This window comes from Panulirus ornatus, chromosome 25 (assembly GCF_036320965.1).
Source record: "Panulirus ornatus isolate Po-2019 chromosome 25, ASM3632096v1, whole genome shotgun sequence".
In the NCBI taxonomy this organism is placed as follows: Eukaryota; Metazoa; Arthropoda; class Malacostraca; order Decapoda; family Palinuridae; genus Panulirus; species Panulirus ornatus.
The window spans coordinates 26089716-26111425 of record NC_092248.1 but is presented as its reverse complement, the minus strand read 5'-3'; the positions used below and the strand labels follow the sequence as shown (position 1 = coordinate 26111425).

General features: G+C 39.7%; 1 protein-coding gene across 1 annotated transcript in view; it reads left to right on the top strand.

Annotated features, from left to right (window-relative positions):
- LOC139757323 (acyl-coenzyme A thioesterase 1-like) overlaps positions 1 to 21710 on the top strand; it is a 198621-nt gene that overhangs the window by 120072 nt on the left and 56839 nt on the right. The window contains exon 5 of the mRNA XM_071677747.1: positions 6272 to 6440. Coding sequence (XP_071533848.1) covers positions 6272 to 6440 — 169 coding nt within the window. The remainder of the gene's footprint in view (positions 1 to 6271; positions 6441 to 21710) is intronic.

Genomic DNA, 21710 nt, shown 5'->3' with positions numbered 1-21710 from the left:
TTTCGATGGTATTGCTGTAGAATCTATTATAAAAGGGGGTGACTGTATTGTTGACTGGTTGGTAAGGTTATTTAATGTATACATGATAGGGGAGAAAGAATACTTCCCATGCATTCCTCGCGTGTCGTAGAAGGCGACTAAAGGGGACGGGAGCGGGAGGTCAGAAACCCTCCTCTCCTTGTATTTTAACTTTCTAAAAGGGGAAACAGAAGAAGGAGTCACGCGAGGAGTGCTCATCCTCCTCGAAGGCTCAGATTGGGGTGTCTAAATGTGTGTGGATGTAACCAAGATGAGAAAAAAGGAGAGATAGGTAGTATGTTTGAGGAAAGGAACCTGGATGTTTTGGCTCTGAGTGAAACGAAGCTAAAGGGTGAAGGGGAAGAGTGGTTTGGGAATGTTTTGGGAGTAAAGTCAGGGGTTAGTGAGAGGACAAGAGCAAGGGAAGGAGTAGCACTACTCCTGAATCAGGAGTTGTGGGAGTATGTGATAGAGTGTAAGAAAGTAAATTCTAGATTGATATGGGTAAAACTGAAAGTTGATGGAGAGAGATGGGTGATTATTGGTGCATATGCACCTGGGCATGAGAAGAAAGATCATGAGAGGCAAGTGTTCTGGGAGCAGCTGAATGAGTGTCTTAGTGGTTTTGATGCACGCGACCGGGTTATAGTGATGGGTGATTTAAATGCAAAGGTGAGTAATGTGGCAGTTGAGGGAATAATTGGTATACATGGGGTGTTCAGTGTTGTAAATGGAAATGGTGAAGAGCTTGTAGATTTATGTGCTGAAAAAGGACTGGTGATTGGGAATACCTGGTTTAAAAAGCGAGATATACATAAGTATACGTATGTAAGTAGGAGAGATGGCCAGAGAGCGTTATTGGATTACGTGTTAATTGATAGACGCACGAAAGAGAGACTTTTGGATGTTAATGTGCTGAGAGGTGCAACTGGAGGGATGTCTGATCATTATCTTGTGGAGGCGAAGGTGAAGATTTGTGAGGGTTTTCAGAAAAGAAGAGAGAATGTTGGGGTGAAGAGGGTGGTGAGAGTAAGTGAGCTTGGGAAGGAGACTTGTGTGAGGAAGTACCAGGAGAGACTGAGTACAGAATGGAAAAAGGTGAGAACAATGGAGGTAAGGGGAGTGGGGGAGGAATGGGATGTATTTAGGGAAGCAGTGATGGCTTGCGCAAAAGATGCTTGTGGCATGAGAAGCGTGGGAGGTGGTTTGATTAGAAAGGGTAGTGAGTTGTCGCATGAAGAAGTAAATTTATTAGTGAAAGAGAAGAGCAAGGCATTTTGACGATTTTTGCAGGGGAAAAAATGCAAATGAGTGGGAGATGTATAAAAGAAAGAGACAGGAGGTCAAGAGAAAGGTGCAAGAGGTGAAAAAGAGGGCAAATGAGAGTTGGGGTGAGAGAGTATCATTAAATTTTAGGGAGAATAAAAAGAGTTTCTGGAAGGAGGTAAATAAAGTGCGTAAGTCAAGGGAGCAAATGGGAACTTCAATGAAGGGGGCTATGGGGAGGTGATACCAAGTAGTGGTGATGTGAGAAGGAGATGGAGTGAGTATTTTGAAGGTTTGTTGAATGTGTTTGATGATAGATTGGTAGATATAGGGTGGTTTGGTCGAGGTGGTGTGCAAAGTGAGAGGGTTAGGGAAAATGATTTGGTAAACAGAGAAGAGGAAGTAAAAGCTTTGCGGAAGATGAAAGCCGGCAAGGCAGCAGGTTTGGATGGTATTGCAGTGGAATTTATTAAAAAAGGGCGTGACTGTATTGTTGACTGGTTGGTAAGGGTATTTAATATGATTCATGTATGATTCATGGTGAGGTGCCTGAGGATTGCCGGAATGCTTGCATAGTGCCATTGTACAAAGGCAAAGGGGATAAGAGTGAGTGCTCAAATTACAGAGGTATAAGTTTGTTGAGTATTCCTGGTAAATCATATAGGAGGGTATTGATTGAGAGGGTGAAGGCATGTACAGAGCATCAGACTGGGGAAGAGCAGTGTGGTTTCAGAAGTGGTAGAGGATGTGTGGATCAGGTGTTTACTTTGAAGAATGTATATGAGAAATACTTAGAAAAGGAAATGGATTTGTAAGTAGCATTTATGGATCTGGAGAAGGCATATGATAGAGTTAATAGAGATGCTCTGTGGAAGGTATTAAGAATATATGGTGTTGGAGGCGAGTTGTTAGAAGGAGTGAAAAGTTTTTATCGAGGATGTAAGGCATGTGTACTTGTCGGAAGAGAGGAAAGTGATTGGTTCTCAGTGAATGTAGGTTTGCGGCAGGGATGTCTGATGTCTCCATGGTTGTTTAATTTGTTTATGGATTGGGTTGTTAGGGAGGTGAATGCAAGAGTTTTGGAAAGAGGGGCAAGTATGCAGTCTGTTGTGGATGAGAGAGCTTGGGAAGTGAGTCAGTTGTTGTTCGCTGATGATACAGCGCTGGTGGCTGATTCATGTGAGAAACTGCAGAAGCTGGTGACTGAGTTTGGTAAAGTGTGTGAAAGAAGAAAGCTAAGAGTAAATGTGAATAAGAGCAAGGTTATTAGGTACAGTAGGGTTGAGGGTCAAGTCAGTTGGGAGGTAAGTTTGAATGGAGAAAAACTGGAGGAAGTAAAGTGTTTTAGATATCTGGGAGTGGATCTGGCAGCGGATGGAACCATGGAAGCGGAAGTGAATCATAGGGTGGGGGAGGGGGTGAAAATCCTGGGAGCATTGAAGAATGTGTGGAAGTCGAGAACATTATCTCGGAAAGCAAAAATGGGTATGTTTGAAGGAATAGTGTTTCGAACAATGTTTATGGTTGCGAGGCGTGGGCTATGGATAGAGTTGTGCGCAGGAGGGTGGATGTGCTGGAAATGAGATGTTTGAAGACAATATGTGGTGTGAGGTGGTTTGATCGAGTAAGTAATGTAAGAGGAAGAGAGATGTGTGGAAATAAAAAGAGCGTGGTTGAGAGAGCAGAAGAGGGTGTTTTGAAATGGTTTGGGCACATGGAGAGAATGAGTGAGGAAAGATTGACCAAGAGGATATATGTGTCGGAGGTGGAGGGAACGAGGAGAAGTGGGAGACCAAATTGGAGGTGGAAAGATGGAGTGAAAAAGATTTTGAGTAATCGGGGCCTGAACATGCAGGAGGGTGAAAGGCGGGCAAGGAATAGAGTGAATTGGATCGATATGGTTTACCGTGGTCGACGTGCTGTCAATGGATTGAATCAGGGCATGTGAAGCGTCTGGGGTAAACCATGGAAAGTTGTGTGGGGCCTGGATGTGGAAAGGGAGTTGTGGTTTCGGGCATTATTACATGAGAGCTAGAGACTGAGTGTGAACGAATGTGGCCTTTGTTGTCTTTTCCTAGCGCTACCTCGCACACATGAGGGGGAGGGGTATGTTATTCCGTGTGTGGCGAGGTGGCGATTGGAATAAATAAAGGCAGACAGTATGAATTATGTACATGTTTATATATGTATATGTCTGTGTGTGTATATATATATATATATATATATATATATATATATATATATATATATATATATATATATATATATATATATATATATATATACACATTGAGATGTATGGGTATGTATATTTGCTTGTGTGGACGTGTATGTATATACATGTGTATGGGGGTGGGTTGGGCCATTTCTTTCGCCTGTTTGCTTGCGCTACCTCGCAAACGCGGGAGACAGCGACAAAGCTAAATAAATAGATAATATATATATTTATATATATATATATATATATATATATATATATATATATATATATATATATATATATATATATATATACATATATATTCTTATGCCTTGTCCCTGTCTCCCACGTTAGCGAGGTAGCCCAAGAAAACAGACGAAAGAAATGGCCCACCCCACACACACACACACAGGCATATACATAAACGCCCACACACGCTAATTTACATACCTAGACATTTCAATGTATACTTACATATACATACACAGAGATATACATACATACACATATACATATTCATATGTATATTCATATGTATATTGTGATCGTTACCACGCCACACTTGATACAGCACTCCCCTTCTCCAGCCTACGCGCGAGGTAACGGTAGAAAAAGACAACAAATGTCACATTCGTTCACACTCAGTCTCTAGCTGTCATGTGTAATGCACTGAAACCATAGCTCTCTTTCCACATCCAGGCCCCACAGACCTTTCCATGGTTTACCCCAGACGCTTCACATGCCCTGGTTCAATCCACTGATAGCACGTAGACCTGGGTATACTACATCGTTCCAATTCACTCTATTCCTTGCACACCTTTCACCCTCCAGTATGTTCAGGCCCCGATCACTTAAAATCTTTTTCACTCCTTCCTTCCACCTCCAATTTGGTCTCCAACTTCTCCTCCTTCCCTCTATTTCTGACACATATATCTTCTTTGTCAATCTATCCCCTCTCATTCTCTCCGTGACCAAACTATTTCAATATACCCTCTTCTGCTTTCTCAACCAGACTCTTTTTATTACCACACATTTCCCTTGCCCTTTCATTGCTTACTCGATCAAACCACCTCACACCAGATATTGGCCTCAAACATCTCATTTCCAACACATCCATCCTCCTCCACACAACCCTAGCTATAGCCCGTGCCTCGCAACCATAAAACATTGTTGGAACCACTTTTCCTTCAAACTTACCCATTTTTGCTTTTCGAGATAACGATCTCGCCTTCTACACATTCTTCAACGCTCCCAGAACCTTCCCCTTTTCCTCCACCCTGTGACTCACTTCTGCTTCCATGGTTCCATCCGCTGCTACTTCCACTCCCAGATATCTAAAACACTTCACTTCCTCCAGTCTTTCTTCATTAAATCTTACCTCTCATTTAACTTGTCCTTCATCCCTACTGAACAGCATAACCTGGCTCTTATTCACATTTATTCTCAGCTTACTTTCACACACTTTACCAAACTCAGTCACCAACTTCTGCAGTTTTTCACCTGGATCAGCCACCAGTGCTATATCATCAACGAGCAACAACTGACTCACTTCCCAAGCTCTCTCCTCCGGAACAGACTGCATACTTGCCCCTGTCTGTAAAGCTCTTGCATTCACCTCCCTAACAACCCCATCCATAAACATATCAAACAACAATAGAGACATCGCGCACCCCTGCTGTCAACCGACATTCATTGTGACCTAGTCACTTTCTTCTCTTCCTACTCGTACACATGCTTTACATCCTTGATGAAAACTTTTCACTGCTTCAAGCAACTTGCGTCCCACACCATATACTCTTAAAACCTTCCACAAAGCATTTCTATCCACCCTATCATATGCCTTTTCCAGATCAATAAATGCTACTTACAAATCCATTTGTTTTCTAAGTATTTCTCGCATACATTCTTCAAAACAAACACCTGATCCACACATCCTCTACCACTTCTGAAACCACACTGCTCTTCCCCAATCTGATGCTCTGTACATGCTTTCCCCCTCTCAATCAATACCCTCCCATATGATTTACCAGGAATACTCAACAAACTTATACTACAATATGAACACTCATCTTTATCCCCTTTGCATTTGTACAATGGCATTGTGCATGCATTCTGCCAATCCTCAGGCACTTCACCATTGCCTTGAGTGGTAACATGACAGTGAAGCGTGGAAGAATGTGTGGGTTGTCTGTATCATTCAGGTTCTGGTTTGAGCAGATCATTTTTGAAGTCAGGGATTTAGTGTGTACAGATAAGGCTTTTATTCTCTTGTTCCAGATATTTCTTCAGTAAAGTAGAAAAAGTTATGAGGTTTAAAGATAAGAACTTGTAAAATCATGGCTGTTGAAGTTACCCTGATATGCCCATTATATTTCAACAGTATACGGTGTTCAGTGCATGATACATGATAGTGGAGGAGGGTAAATATGGCTCTTTGTTTGTGTTTCCTAGATGCTTCATTGCTAAGGAGGGAAAGGTAGTTGTGTGGAAAAAGAAAGTCTTATATACTCTGGAATGTTGACTGTGTAATCTCATAAACGATATGTTAGGGATTTTACTGTAAATATTTACATTAGAGTTACTTTTGTTCGATTTTACTGTAAATATTTACATGATTAGTTACTCTTGTCAGAATTTACGGTAAATAATTACGTTATTAGATACTTTTGTTAGATTTTACGTAATGTAAATATTTACATTATTAGTTACTTTTGTTAGATTTTACTGTAAATATTTACATAATCAGTTACTTTTGTTACATCTGGAGGCATATTCTTATGATTACAGGTGAAGCTATCAGTACACAATGGTCATCTAGCTACCAAGGAGCTGTTATCCTCTGATATTAAGGAACCTTTAGCTAGTATTACTCACCTGCGCCACTACATGGCTCCAGGAGTGCAACGTATACCTGTTCGTACTGGAAGAGTTCGTGGTTGTCTCTTCTTGCCTCCAGGTTAGTTGTAAGAGTAATTTGCAAGTACTATACGTACAATATCTCATAGGTCATTTATTGCATCTAAGGAGTTTGAAGAAACATTGATGTGCCAAAGAGAAAGTTTCCAAATCAAACTGGGTTATATGATAGTGGTGTGGCAAACCGATGAAGTCCACGTTAAAGGCAAGGTAGATAATGAAAGATACTATTATGATCATGTAATTCCTGGAAGACCTTAATGATGTTAACATGTAAGTTCTCTGAAATCAGAGAGGATTGCACAACCAGACGACAACAACAAGGAAACTACACAAGAAAGTGTCACAAAGGAACATCGAGCAATAGACTACCTGACATATGCCATGAACAAGCTAAGCAAAAACATCCATGTTCCATTTCTCTCTTAGTCTGATTTCTATTTCCCTTTATCTCTTTCAATATCTTTGTCCGTTCTGTTTCTCCTTATCAACACTTTTCTTTCTTCAGTAGATAACCAAATGCATTCATAAGCATTTCTTTCCAATCTGCTAACTTTTCTCATTCTTCCTACGAGAGCCTTTTTAAATTCAGAATCGGACAAAATTTTCCTGTGTTACAACCTGTCTTGTGTTAATTTATATAGAGCTTTTCCTGCCTCGTCTCCTGTTATTGTCCCATACCCCAGAGAGGCAGCATCTGCCTCATTATCACCTGCAACATCCTCATTACCGAATTCTAACTCCAACTCTTTGCCACATCCTGTCTTGCTGCTACCATTTCCCCGTGTACTCTCACTTTTATTTGTTCGCTTGAGAGTTTTCTGGACAGTTTCATCTCATACCAAAACATTTTTATATTCTGTCTGGATCTAATGATCAGATCGGAGCATTAATGAAGTGGGCAAATATGGATATGGTACAAGGCAGTTATGAGGTAACTGGGAGATGGTTTGTTCAACGTGTGGATAGGGTGACAGATGTAGGGTCGGTGTGGTGTGTAAAATGAGAATTATGGATTGGTGAAGAGGAAGGATGTGGTGAAAACCTTCTTTAAGATGAAATGTGGTAATGGCGGATGGATTAGATGGTATTACAGTTAAATCTATAAAGAAATGGCGAGACTTTTTTGTTAACTGTTAAGGTTTGCATTATATGTAAGGTTCATAGTGAGGTGGTGCCAGAAGATTGTTAAAAATGCTGTTATGATGCCAGTGAATAAAGGAAAGGAAGAAAATGTTAATGTTTATGTTAAATGTTTGAATTACAGTGATTATTTTCAAAGTGTGTCCAGTAAGTTACATGGGCAAATAGTGATTGAGAAGGGTAGTAAAATATACAGACTGGGGAGGGACAATGTGGTTTCAGGCGTAGTAGTGGATTTGTGGATCAGGTGTTTGCTCGGAAGAACATGTGTTTGAGAAATATTTTAAAGAAAAAAATGATTTATATTTGGCTTTTATGGATCTGGAGGAAGTATATCATAATATGGATCTGGAGGAAGTATATCATAATATGGATCTGGAGGAAGTATATCATAATACGGATCTGGAGGAAGTATATCATAATACGGATCTGGAGGAAGTATATCATAATACGGATCTGGAGGAAGTATATCATAATATGGATCTGGAGGAATATTTGTTTATTTTTTTTATTTTGCTTTGTCGCTGTATCCCGCGTTAGCGAGGTAGCGCAAGGCAACAGACAAAAGAATGGCCCAACGCACCCACATACACATGTATACACATACATGTCCACACACGCAGATATACATACCTATACATCTCAACGTATATATATATATATATATATATATATATATATATATATATATATATATATATATATATATATATATATATATATATATATATATATATATATATATATATATTGCAGTGGGAGATGTATAAAAGAAAGAGACAGGAGGTCAAGAGAAAGGTGCAAGAGGTGAAAAAAAGGGCAAATGAGAGTTGGGGTGAGAGAGTATCATTAAATTTTAGGGAGAATAAAAAGATGTTCTGGAAGGAGGTAAATAAAGTGCGTAAGACAAGGGAGCAAATGGGAACTTCAGTGAAGGGCGCAAATGGGGAGGTGATAACAAGTAGTGGTGATGTGAGAAGGAGATGGAGTGAGTATTTTGAAGGTTTGTTGAATGTGTTTGATGATAGAGTGGCAGATATAGGGTGTTTTGGTCGAGTTGGTGTGCAAAGTGAGAGGGTTAGGGAAAATGATTTGGTGAACAGAGAAGAGGTAGTGAAAGCTTTGCGGAAGATGAAAGCTGGCAAGGCAGCAGGTTTGGATGGTATTGCAGTGGAATTTATTAAAAAAGGGGGTGACTGTATTGTTGACTGGTTGGTAAGGTTATTTAATGTATGTATGACTCATGGTGAGGTGCCTGAGGATTGGCGGAATGCGTGCATAGTGCCATTGTACAAAGGCAAAGGGATAAGAGTGAGTGCTCAAATTACAGAGGTATAAGTTTGTTGAGTATTCCTGGTAAATTATATGGGAGGGTATTGATTGAGAGGGTGAAGGCATGTACAGAGCATCAGATTGGGGAAGAGCAGTGTGGTTTCAGAAGTGGTAGAGGATGTGTGGATCAGGTGTTTGCTTTGAAGAATGTATGTGAGAAATACTTAGAAAAGCAAATGGATTTGTATGTAGCATTTATGGATCTGGAGAAGGCATATGATAGAGTTGATAGAGATGCTCTGTGGAAGGTACTAAGAATATATGGTGTGGGAGGAAAGTTGTTAGAAGCAGTGAAAAGTTTTTATCGAGGATGTAAGGCATGTGTGCGTGTAGGAAGAGAGGAAAGTGATTGGTTCTCAGTGAATGTAGGTTTGCGGCAGGGGTGTGTGATGTCTCAATGGTTGTTTAATTTGTTTATGGATGGGGTTGTTAGGGAGGTAAATGCAAGAGTTTTGGAAAGAGGGGCAAGTATGAAGTCTATTGGGGATGAGAGAGCTTGGGAAGTGAGTCAGTTGTTGTTCGCTGATGATACAGCGCTGGTGGCTGATTCATGTGAGAAACTGCAGAAGCTGGTGACTGAGTTTGGAAAAGTGTGTGGAAGAAGAAAGTTAAGAGTAAATGTGAATAAGAGCAAGGTTATTAGGTACAGTAGGGTTGAGGGTCAAGTCAATTGGGAGGTGAGTTTGAATGGAGAAAAACTGGAGGAAGTGAAGTGTTTTAGATATCTGGGAGTGGATCTGGCAGCGGATGGAACCATGGAAGCGGAAGTGGATCATAGGGTGGGGGAGGGGGCGAAAATCCTGGGGGCCTTGAAGAATGTGTGGAAGTCGAGAACATTATCTCGGAAAGCAAAAATGGGTATGTTTGAAGGAATAGTGGTTCCAACAATGTTGTATGGTTGCGAGGCGTGGGCTATGGATAGAGTTGTGCGCAGGAGGATGGATGTGTGGAAATGAGATGTTTGAGGACAATGTGTGGTGTGAGGTGGTTTGATCGAGTGAGTAACGTAAGGGTAAGAGAGATGTGTGGAAATAAAAAGAGCGTGGTTGAGAGAGCAGAAGAGGGTGTTTTGAAGTGGTTTGGGCACATGGAGAGGATGAGTGAGGAAAGATTGACCAAGAGGATATATGTGTCGGAGGTGGAGGGAACAAGGAGAAGAGGGAGACCAAATTGGAGGTGGAAAGATGGAGTGAAAAAGATTTTGTGTGATCGGGGCCTGAACATGCAGGAGGGTGAAAGGAGGGCAAGGAATAGAGTGAATTGGAGCGATGTGGTATACCGGGGTTGACGTGCTGTCAGTGGATTGAAGCAAGGCATGTGAAGCGTCTGGGGTAAACCATGGAAAGCTGTGTATAATGAAAAATAAATATATATAGAGTATATATATTTAATATTTACTATATAGATATTATCAAAATATATTTATATATATAAGGAACTATATATATATAGTATATATATATATATATATATGATCTAAATCAGCGGGGATAGGGGGAGAAAGATACTTACCCCGTGTTACTGCTGTCGTATGAAGGGGACAAATGGGAGGAGCGGGGGCTGGAAACTTCTCTTATATTTTTTTTTTATTTTAAAATGTGATACAGGGGGGGGGGGGTTTTCGGCCAGTTCCTCTGTTTCTTACGCTACCTCGCTAACGCGGGAAAGGCGATAGTAAAGAAAGAAAATAATAATATATATATATATATATATATATATAATATATATATATATTTTATATATATATATATATATATATATATATATATATATTTATATATATATTATTTATATACTCATTCGTGTTAAGGTAATAGACACAATCCCCCACTATCAAGACAGAACAATACTAAACACTGAGACCACAAAGAATTCATTTCTTTGCTTTATATATATTATATATCACCACCTCCAATATGAATATAATACACACACACCACATCCCATACTATGTCTGTGCGACATGGTATGGGGAGCGCTAGGAAAAGACAACAAAGGCCACACTCGTTCACACTCAGTCTCTAGCTGTCATGTAATAATGCACCGAAACCAGAGCTCCTTTCCACATCCAAGCCCCACAGGACTTTCCATGGTTTGCCCAGACGCTTCCCATGCCCTGGTTCAATCCATTGACAGCACGTCGACCCCGGTATACCACATAGTTCCGATTGCTCTAATTCCTTGTACGCCTTTCACCCTCCTGCATGTTCAGGCCCCGATAACTCAAAATCTTTTTCACTCCATCTTTCCACCTCCAATTTGGTCTCCCACTTCTCGTTTCCCTCCACCTCTGACACAATATCTCTTGGTCAATCTTTCCTCACTCATTCTCTCCATGTGACCAAACCATTTCAAAACACCCTCTTCTGATCTCTCAACTACACTCTATTTATTACCACACATCTCTCTTAGCCTATTATTACTTACTCGATGAAACCACCTCACACCACATATTGTCTTCAAACATCTCATTTCCAGCACATCACCCTCCTCCGCACAACTCTTTCCATAGCCCACGCCTCGCAACCATACAACATTGTTGGAACCACTATTCCTTGAAACATAGCCATTTTTGCTTTCCCAGATAATGTTCTCAACTTTCAACATTCTTCAACGCTCCCAGAATTTTTGCCCCCTCCCCACCCTATGATTCACTTCCGGTTCCATGGTTCCATCCGCTGCCAAATCCACTCCCAGATATCTAAAACACTTTACTTCCTCCAGTTTTTCTCCATTCAAACTTACCTCCAATTGACTTGACCTCAACCCTACTGTACCTCATAACCTTGTTCTTATTCACATTTACTCTTAGCTTTCTTCTTTCACACACTTTACCAAACTCAGTCACCAGCTTCTGCAGTTTCTCACATGAATCAGCCTCCAGCGCTGTATCATCAGCGAACAACAACTGACTCACTTCCCAAGCTCTCTCATCCACAACAGTCTGCATACTTGCCCCTCTTTTCAAAACTCTTCGCATTCCCCTCCCTAACAACCCATCCATAAACAAATGAAACAACATGGAGATATCACACGCCCTGCCGTAAACCTACATTCACTAGAACCAATCACTTTCTCGCTTCCTACACGTACCCAAGCCCTTACATCTTGATAAAAACTCTTCACTGCTTCTAACAACTTTCCTCCCACACCATATATTCTTAATACCTTCCACAGAGCATCTCTATCAACTCTATCATATGCCTTCTCCAGATCCATAAATGCTACATACAAATCCATTTGCTTTTCTAAGTATTTCTCACATACATTCTTCAAAGCAAACACCTGGTCCACACATCCTCTACCACTTCTGAAACCACACTGCTCTTCCCCAATCTGATGCTCTGTACATGCCTTCACCCTCTCAATCAATACCCTCCCATATAATTTTCTCAGGAATACTCAACAAACTTATACCTCTGTATTTGAGCACTCACTTTTATCCCCTTTGCCTTTTTACAATGACACTATGCAGACATTCCGCCAATCCTCAGGCACCTCACCATGGAGTGCAACGTATACCTGTTCGTACTGGAAGAGTTCGTGGTTGTCTCTTCTTGCCCCAGGTTAGTTGTAAGAGTAATTTGCAAGTACTAAAAAACGTACAATAAACTCATATGTCATTTATAGCCATCTAATGAGTTTGAAGAAACATTGATGTGCCAAAGAGAAAGTTTCCAAATCAAACTGGGTTATATGATAGTGGTGTGGCAAACCGATGAGGTTCACGTTAAAGGCAAGGTAGATAATGAAAAGAACTATTATGATCATGTAATTCCTGGAAGACCTTAATGATGTTAACATGTAAGTTCTCTGAAATCAGAGAGGATTGCACAACCAGACGACAACAACAAGGAAACTACACAAGAAAGTGTCACAAAGGAACATCGAGCAATAGACTACTGACATATCCATGAACAAGCTAAGCAAAAACATCCATGTTCCATTTCTCTCTCAGTCTGATTTCTATTTCCCTTTATCTCTTTCAATTATCTTTGTCCGTTCTGTTTCTCCTTATCAACACTTTTCTTTCTTCAGTAGATAACCAAATGCATTCATAAGCATTTCTTTCCAATCTGCTAACTTTTCTCATTCTTCCTACGAGAGCTTTTTAAATTCAGAATCGGACAAAATTTTCCTGTGTTACAACCTGTCTTGTGTTAATTTATATAGAGCTTTTCCTGCCTCCTCTCCTGTTATTGTCCCATACCCCAGAGAGGCAGCATCTGCCTCATTATCACCTGCAAACATCCTCATTACCGAATTCTAACTCCAACTCTTTGCCACATCCTGTCTTGCTGCTACCATTTCCCCGTGTACTCCTCACGTTTATTTTGTTCGCTTGAGAGTTTTCTGGACAGTTTCATCTCATACCAAAACATTTTTATATTTCTGTCTGGATCTAATGATCAGATCGGAGCATTAATGAAGTGGGCAAATATGGATATGGTACAAGGCAGTTATGAGGTAACTGGGAGATGGTTTGTTCAACGTGTGGATAGGGTGACAGATGTAGGGTCGTGTGGTGTGTAAAATGAGAATTATGGATTGGTGAAGAGGAAGGATGTGGTGAAAACTTTCTTTAAGATGAAATGTGGTAATGGCGGATGGATTAGATGGTATAACAGTTAAATCTATAAAGAAATGGCGAGACTTTTTTGTTAACTGTTAAGGTTTGCATTATATGTAAGGTTCATAGTGAGGTGGTGCCAGAAGATTGTTAAAAATGCTGTTATGATGCCAGTGAATAAAGGAAAGGAAGAAAATGTTAATGTTTATGTTAAATGTTTGAATTACAGTGATTATTTTCAAAGTGTGTCCAGTAAGTTACATGGGCAAATAGTGATTGAGAAGGGTAGTAAAATATACAGACTGGGGAGGGACAATGTGGTTTCAGGCGTAGTAGTGGATTTGTGGATCAGGTGTTTTGCTCGGAAGAACATGTGTTTTAGAAATATTTTAAAGAAAAAAATGATTTATATTTGGCTTTTATGGATCTGGAGGAAGTATATCATAATATGGATCTGGAGGAAGTATATCATAATATGGATCTGGAGGAAGTATATCATAATATGGATCTGGAGGAAGTATATCATAATATGGATCTGGAGGAAGTATATCATAATACGGATCTGGAGGAAGTATATCATAATACGGATCTGGAGGAAGTATATCATAATACGGATCTGGAGGAAGTATATCATAATATGGATCTGGAGGAAGCATATCATAATATGGATCTGGAGGAAGTATATCATAATATGGATCTGGAGGAAGTATATCATAATATGGATCTGGAGGAAGTATATCATAATACGGATCTGGAGGAAGTATATCATAATATGGATCTGGAGGAAGTATATCATAATATGGATCTGGAGGAATATTTGTTTATTTTTTTTATTTTGCTTTGTCGCTGTATCCCGCGTTAGCGAGGTAGCGCAAGGCAACAGACAAAAGAATGGCCCAACGCACCCACATACACATGTATACACATACATGTCCACACACGCAGATATACATACCTATACATCTCAACGTAATTATAATATATATAATATATATATATATAATATATATAATATATATAATAATATATATATATATATATATAATATATATATATAATATATATATATAATATTGAGTGGGAGATGTATAAAAGAAAGAGACAGGAGGTCAAGAGAAAGGTGCAAGAGGTGAAAAAGAGGGCAAATGAGAGTTGGGGTGAGAGAGTATCATTAAATTTTAGGGAGAATAAAAAGAGTTTCTGGAAGGAGGTAAATAAAGTGCGTAAGTCAAGGGAGCAAATGGGAACTTCAATGAAGGGGGCTATGGGGAGGTGATACCAAGTAGTGGTGATGTGAGAAGGAGATGGAGTGAGTATTTTGAAGGTTTGTTGAATGTGTTTGATGATAGATTGGTAGATATAGGGTGGTTTGGTCGAGGTGGTGTGCAAAGTGAGAGGGTTAGGGAAAATGATTTGGTAAACAGAGAAGAGGAAGTAAAAGCTTTGCGGAAGATGAAAGCCGGCAAGGCAGCAGGTTTGGATGGTATTGCAGTGGAATTTATTAAAAAAGGGCGTGACTGTATTGTTGACTGGTTGGTAAGGTTATTTAATATGATTCATGTATGATTCATGGTGAGGTGCCTGAGGATTGCCGGAATGCTTGCATAGTGCCATTGTACAAAGGCAAAGGGGATAAGAGTGAGTGCTCAAATTACAGAGGTATAAGTTTGTTGAGTATTCCTGGTAAATCATATAGGAGGGTATTGATTGAGAGGATGAAGGCATGTACAGAGCATCAGATTGGGGAAGAGCAGTGTGGTTTCGGAAGTGGTAGAGGATGTGTGGATCAGGTGTTTACTTTGAAGAATGTATATGAGAAATACTTAGAAAAGGAAATGGATTTGTAAGTAGCATTTATGGATCTGGAGAAGGCATATGATAGAGTTAATAGAGATGCTCTGTGGAAGGTACTAAGAATATATGGTGTTGGAGGCGAGTTGTTAGAAGGAGTGAAAAGTTTTTATCGAGGATGTAAGGCATGTGTACGTGTAGGAAGAGAGGAAAGTGATTGGTTCTCAGTGAATGTAGGTTTGCGGCAGGGATATCTGATGTCTTCATGGTTGTTTAATTTGTTTATGGATGGGGTTGTTAGGGAGGTAAATGCAAGAGTTTTGGAAAGAGGGGCAAGTATGCAGTCTGTTGTGGATGAGAGAGCTTGGGAAGTGAGTCAGTTGTTGTTCGCTGATGATACAGCGCTGGTGACTGATTCATGTGAGAAACTGCAGAAGCTGGTGACTGAGTTTGGTAAAGTGTGTGAAAGAAGAAAGCTAAGAGTAAATGTGAATAAGAGCAAGGTTATTAGGTACAGTAGGGTTGAGGGTCAAGTCAGTTGGGAGGTAAGTTTGAATGGAGAAAAACTGGAGGAAGTAAAGTGTTTTAGATATCTGGGAGTGGATCTGGCAGCGGATGGAACCATGGAAGCGGAAGTGAATCATCGGGTGGGGGAGGGGGCGAAAATCCTGGGAGCCTTGAAGAATGTGTGGAAGTCGAGAACATTATCTCGGAAAGCAAAAATGGGTATGTTTGAAGGAATAGTGTTTCGAACAATGTTTATGGTTGTGAGGCGTGGGCTATGGATAGAGTTGTGCGCAGGAGGGTGGATGTGCTGGAAATGAGATGTTTGAAGACAATATGTGGTGTGAGGTGGTTTGATCGAGTAAGTAATGTAAGAGGAAGAGAGATGTGGAAATAAAAAGAGCGTGGTTGAGAGAGCAGAAGAGGGTGTTTTGAAATGGTTTGGGCACATGGAGAGAATGAGTGAGGAAAGATTGACCAAGAGGATATATGTGTCGGAGGTGGAGGGAACGAGGAGAAGTGGGAGACCAAATTGGAGGTGGAAAGATGGAGTGAAAAAGATTTTGACTAATCGGGGCCTGAACATGCAGGAGGGTGAAAGGCGGGCAAGGAATAGAGTGAATTGGATCGATATGGTTTACCGGGGTCGACGTGCTGTCAATGGATTGAATCAGGGCATGTGAAGCGTCTGGGGTAAACCATGGAAAGTTGTGTGGGGCCTGGATGTGGAAAGGGAGTTGTGGTTTCGGGCATTATTACATGAGAGCTAGAGACTGAGTGTGAACGAATGTGGCCTTTGTTGTCTTTTCCTAGCGCTACCTCGCACACATGAGGGGGAGGGGTATGTTATTCCGTGTGTGGCGAGGTGGCGATTGGAATAAATAAAGGCAGACAGTATGAATTATGTACATGTTTATATATGTATATGTCTGTGTGTATATATTATATATATATATATATATATATATATATATATATATATATATATATATATATATATATATATATATATATATATATATACACATTGAGATGTATGGGTATGTATATTTGCTTGTGTGGACGTGTATGTATATACATGTGTATGGGGGTGGGTTGGGCCATTTCTTTCGCCTGTTTGCTTGCGCTACCTCGCAAACGCGGGAGACAGCGACAAAGCTAAATAAATAGATAATATATATATTTATATATATATATATATATATATATATATATATATATATATATATATATATATATATATATATATATATATACATATATATTCTTATGCCTTGTCCCTGTCTCCCACGTTAGCGAGGTAGCCCAAGAAAACAGACGAAAGAAATGGCCCAACCCACACACACACAGGCATATACATAAACGCCCACACACGCTAATTTACATACCTAGACATTTCAATGTATACTTACATATACATACACAGACATATACATACATACACATATACATATTCATATGTATATTTATATGTATATTGTGATCGTTACCACGCCACACTTGATACAGCACTCCCCTTCTCCAGCCTACGCGCGAGGTAACGGTAGAAAAAGACAACAAATGTCACATTCGTTCACACTCAGTCTCTAGCTGTCATGTGTAATGCACTGAAACCATAGCTCTCTTTCCACATCCAGGCCCCACAGACCTTTCCATGGTTTACCCCAGACGCTTCACATGCCCTGGTTCAATCCACTGATAGCACGTAAACCCGGGTATACTACATCGTTCCAATTCACTCTATTCCTTGCACACCTTTCACCCTCCAGTATGTTCAGGCCCCGATCACTTAAAATCTTTTTCACTCCTTCCTTCCACCTCCAATTTGGTCTCCAACTTCTCCTCCTTCCCTCTATTTCTGACACATATATCTTCTTTGTCAATCTATCCCCTCTCATTCTCTCCGTGACCAAACTATTTCAATATACCCTCTTCTGCTTTCTCAACCAGACTCTTTTTATTACCACACATTTCCCTTGCCCTTTCATTGCTTACTCGATCAAACCACCTCACACCAGATATTGGCCTCAAACATCTCATTTCCAACACATCCATCCTCCTCCACACAACCCTAGCTATAGCCCGTGCCTCGCAACCATAAAACATTGTTGGAACCACTTTTCCTTCAAACTTACCCATTTTTGCTTTTCGAGATAACGATCTCGCCTTCTACACATTCTTCAACGCTCCCAGAACCTTCCCCTCTTCCTCCACCCTGTGACTCACTTCTGCTTCCATGGTTCCATCCGCTGCTACTTCCACTCCCAGATATCTAAAACACTTCACTTCCTCCAGTCTTTCTTCATTAAATCTTACCTCTCATTTAACTTGTCCTTCATCCCTACTGAACAGCATAACCTGGCTCTTATTCACATTTATTCTCAGCTTACTTTCACACACTTTACCAAACTCAGTCACCAACTTCTGCAGTTTTTCACCTGGATCAGCCACCAGTGCTATATCATCAACGAGCAACAACTGACTCACTTCCCAAGCTCTCTCCTCCGGAACAGACTGCATACTTGCCCCTGTCTGTAAAGCTCTTGCATTCACCTCCCTAACAACCCCATCCATAAACATATCAAACAACAATAGAGACATCGCGCACCCCTGCTGTCAACCGACATTCATTGTGAACTAGTCACTTTCTTCTCTTCCTACTCGTACACATGCTTTACATCCTTGATGAAAACTTTTCACTGCTTCAAGCAACTTGCGTCCCACACCATATACTCTTAAAACCTTCCACAAAGCATTTCTATCCACCCTATCATATGCCTTTTCCAGATCAATAAATGCTACTTACAAATCCATTTGTTTTCTAAGTATTTCTCGCATACATTCTTCAAAACAAACACCTGATCCACACATCCTCTACCACTTCTGAAACCACACTGCTCTTCCCCAATCTGATGCTCTGTACATGCTTTCCCCCTCTCAATCAATACCCTCCCATATGATTTACCAGGAATACTCAACAAACTTATACTACAATATGAACACTCATCTTTATCCCCTTTGCATTTGTACAATGGCATTGTGCATGCATTCTGCCAATCCTCAGGCACTTCACCATTGCCTTGTGTGGTAACATGAGAGTGAAGCGTGGAAGAAAGTGTGGGTTGTCTGTATCATTCAGGTTCTGGTTTGAGCAGATCATTTTTGAAGTCAGGGATTTAGTGTGTACAGATAAGGCTTTTATTCTCTTGTTCCAGATATTTCTTCAGTAAAGTAATAAAGTTATGAGGTTTAAAGATAAGAACTTGTAAAATCATGGCTGTTGAAGTTACCCTGATATGCCCATTATATTTCAACAGTATACGGTTTCAGTGCATGATGCATGATAGTGGAGGAGGGTAAATATGGCTCTTTGTTTGTGTTTCCTAGATGCTTCATTGCTAAGGAGGGAAAGGTAGTTGTGTGGAAAAAGAAAGTCTTATATACTCTGGAATGTTGACTGTGTAATCTCATAAACGATATGTTAGGGATTTTACTGTAAATATTTACATTAGAGTTACTTTTGTTCGATTTTACTGTAAATATTTACATGATTAGTTACTCTTGTCAGAATTTACGGTAAATAATTACGTTATTAGTTACTTTTGTTAGATTTTACGTAATGTAAATATTTACATTATTAGTTACTTTTGTTAGATTTTACTGTAAATATTTACATAATCAGTTACTTTTGTTACATCTGGAGGCATATTCTTATGATTACAGGTGAAGCTATCAGTACACAATGGTCATCTAGCTACCAAGGAGCTGTTATCCTCTGATATTAAGGAACCTTTAGCTAGTATTACTCACCTGCGCCACTACATGGCTCCAGGAGTGCAACGTATACCTGTTCGTACTGGAAGAGTTCGTGGTTGTCTCTTCTTGCCTCCAGGTTAGTTGTAAGAGTAATTTGCAAGTACTATACGTACAATATCTCATAGGTCATTTATTGCATCTAAGGAGTTTGAAGAAACATTGATGTGCCAAAGAGAAAGTTTCCAAATCAAACTGGGTTATATGATAGTGGTGTGGCAAACCGATGAAGTCCACGTTAAAGGCAAGGTAGATAATGAAAGATACTATTATGATCATGTAATTCCTGGAAGACCTTAATGATGTTAACATGTAAGTTCTCTGAAATCAGAGAGGATTGCACAACCAGACGACAACAACAAGGAAACTACACAAGAAAGTGTCACAAAGGAACATCGAGCAATAGACTACCTGACATATGCCATGAACAAGCTAAGCAAAAACATCCATGTTCCATTTCTCTCTCAGTCTGATTTCTATTTCCCTTTATCTCTTTCAATATCTTTGTCCGTTCTGTTTCTCCTTATCAACACTTTTCTTTCTTCAGTAGATAACCAAATGCATTCATAAGCATTTCTTTCCAATCTGCTAACTTTTCTCATTCTTCCTACGAGAGCCTTTTTAAATTCAGAATCGGAAAAATTTTCCTGTGTTACAACCTGTCTTGTGTTAATTTATATAGAGCTTTTCCTGCCTCCTCTCCTGTTATTGTCCCATACCCCAGAGAGGCAGCATCTGCGTCATTATCACCTGCAACAATCCTCATTTCCGAATTCTAACTCCAACTCTTTGCCACATCCTGTCTTGCTGCTACCATTTCCCCGTGTACTCTCACTTTTATTTGTTCGCTTGAGAGTTTTCTGGACAGTTTCATCTCATACCAAAACATTTTTATATTCTGTCTGGATCTAATGATCAGATCGGAGCATTAATGAAGTGGGCAAATATGGATATGGTACAAGGCAGTTATGAGGTAACTGGGAGATGGTTTGTTCAACGTGTGGATAGGGTGACAGATGTAGGGTCGGTGTGGTGTGTAAAATGAGAATTATGGATTGGTGAAGAGGAAGGATGTGGTGAAAACCTTCTTTAAGATGAAATGTGGTAATGGCGGATGGATTAGATGGTATTACAGTTAAATCTATAAAGAAATGGCGAGACTTTTTTGTTAACTGTTAAGGTTTGCATTATATGTAAGGTTCATAGTGAGGTGGTGCCAGAAGATTGTTAAAAATGCTGTTATGATGCCACTGAATAAAGGAAAGGAAGAAAATGTTAATGTTTATGTTAAATGTTTGAATTACAGTGATTATTTTCAAAGTGTGTCCAGTAAGTTACATGGGCAAATAGTGATTGAGAAGGGTAGTAAAATATACAGACTGGGGAGGGACAATGTGGTTTCAGGCGTAGTAGTGGATTTGTGGATCAGGTGTTTGCTCGGAAGAACATGTGTTTGAGAAATATTTTAAAGAAAAAAATGATTTATATCTGGCTTTTATGGATCTGAAGGGAGCATATTATGATATGGATCTGGAGGAAGTATATCATAATACGGATCTGGAGGAAGTATATCATAATACGGATCTGGAGGAAGTATATCATAATACGGATCTGGAGGAAGTATATCATAATACGGATCTGGAGGAAGTATATCATAATATGGATCTGGAGGAATATTTGTTTATTTTTTTTATTTTGCTTTGTCGCTGTATCCCGCGTTAGCGAGGTAGCGCAAGGCAACAGACAAAAGAATGGCCCAACGCACCCACATACACATGTATACACATACATGTCCACACACGCAGATATACATACCTATACATCTCAACGTATATATATATATATATATATATATATATATATATATATATATATATATATATATATATATATATATATATATATATATATATATATATATATATATATATATATATTCAGTGGGAGATGTATAAAAGAAAGAGACAGGAGGTCAAGAGAAAGGTGCAAGAGGTGAAAAAAAGGGCAAATGAGAGTTGGGGTGAGAGAGTATCATTAAATTTTAGGGAGAATAAAAAGATGTTCTGGAAGGAGGTAAATAAAGTGCGTAAGACAAGGGAGCAAATGGGAACTTCAGTGAAGGGCGCAAATGGGGAGGTGATAACAAGTAGTGGTGAT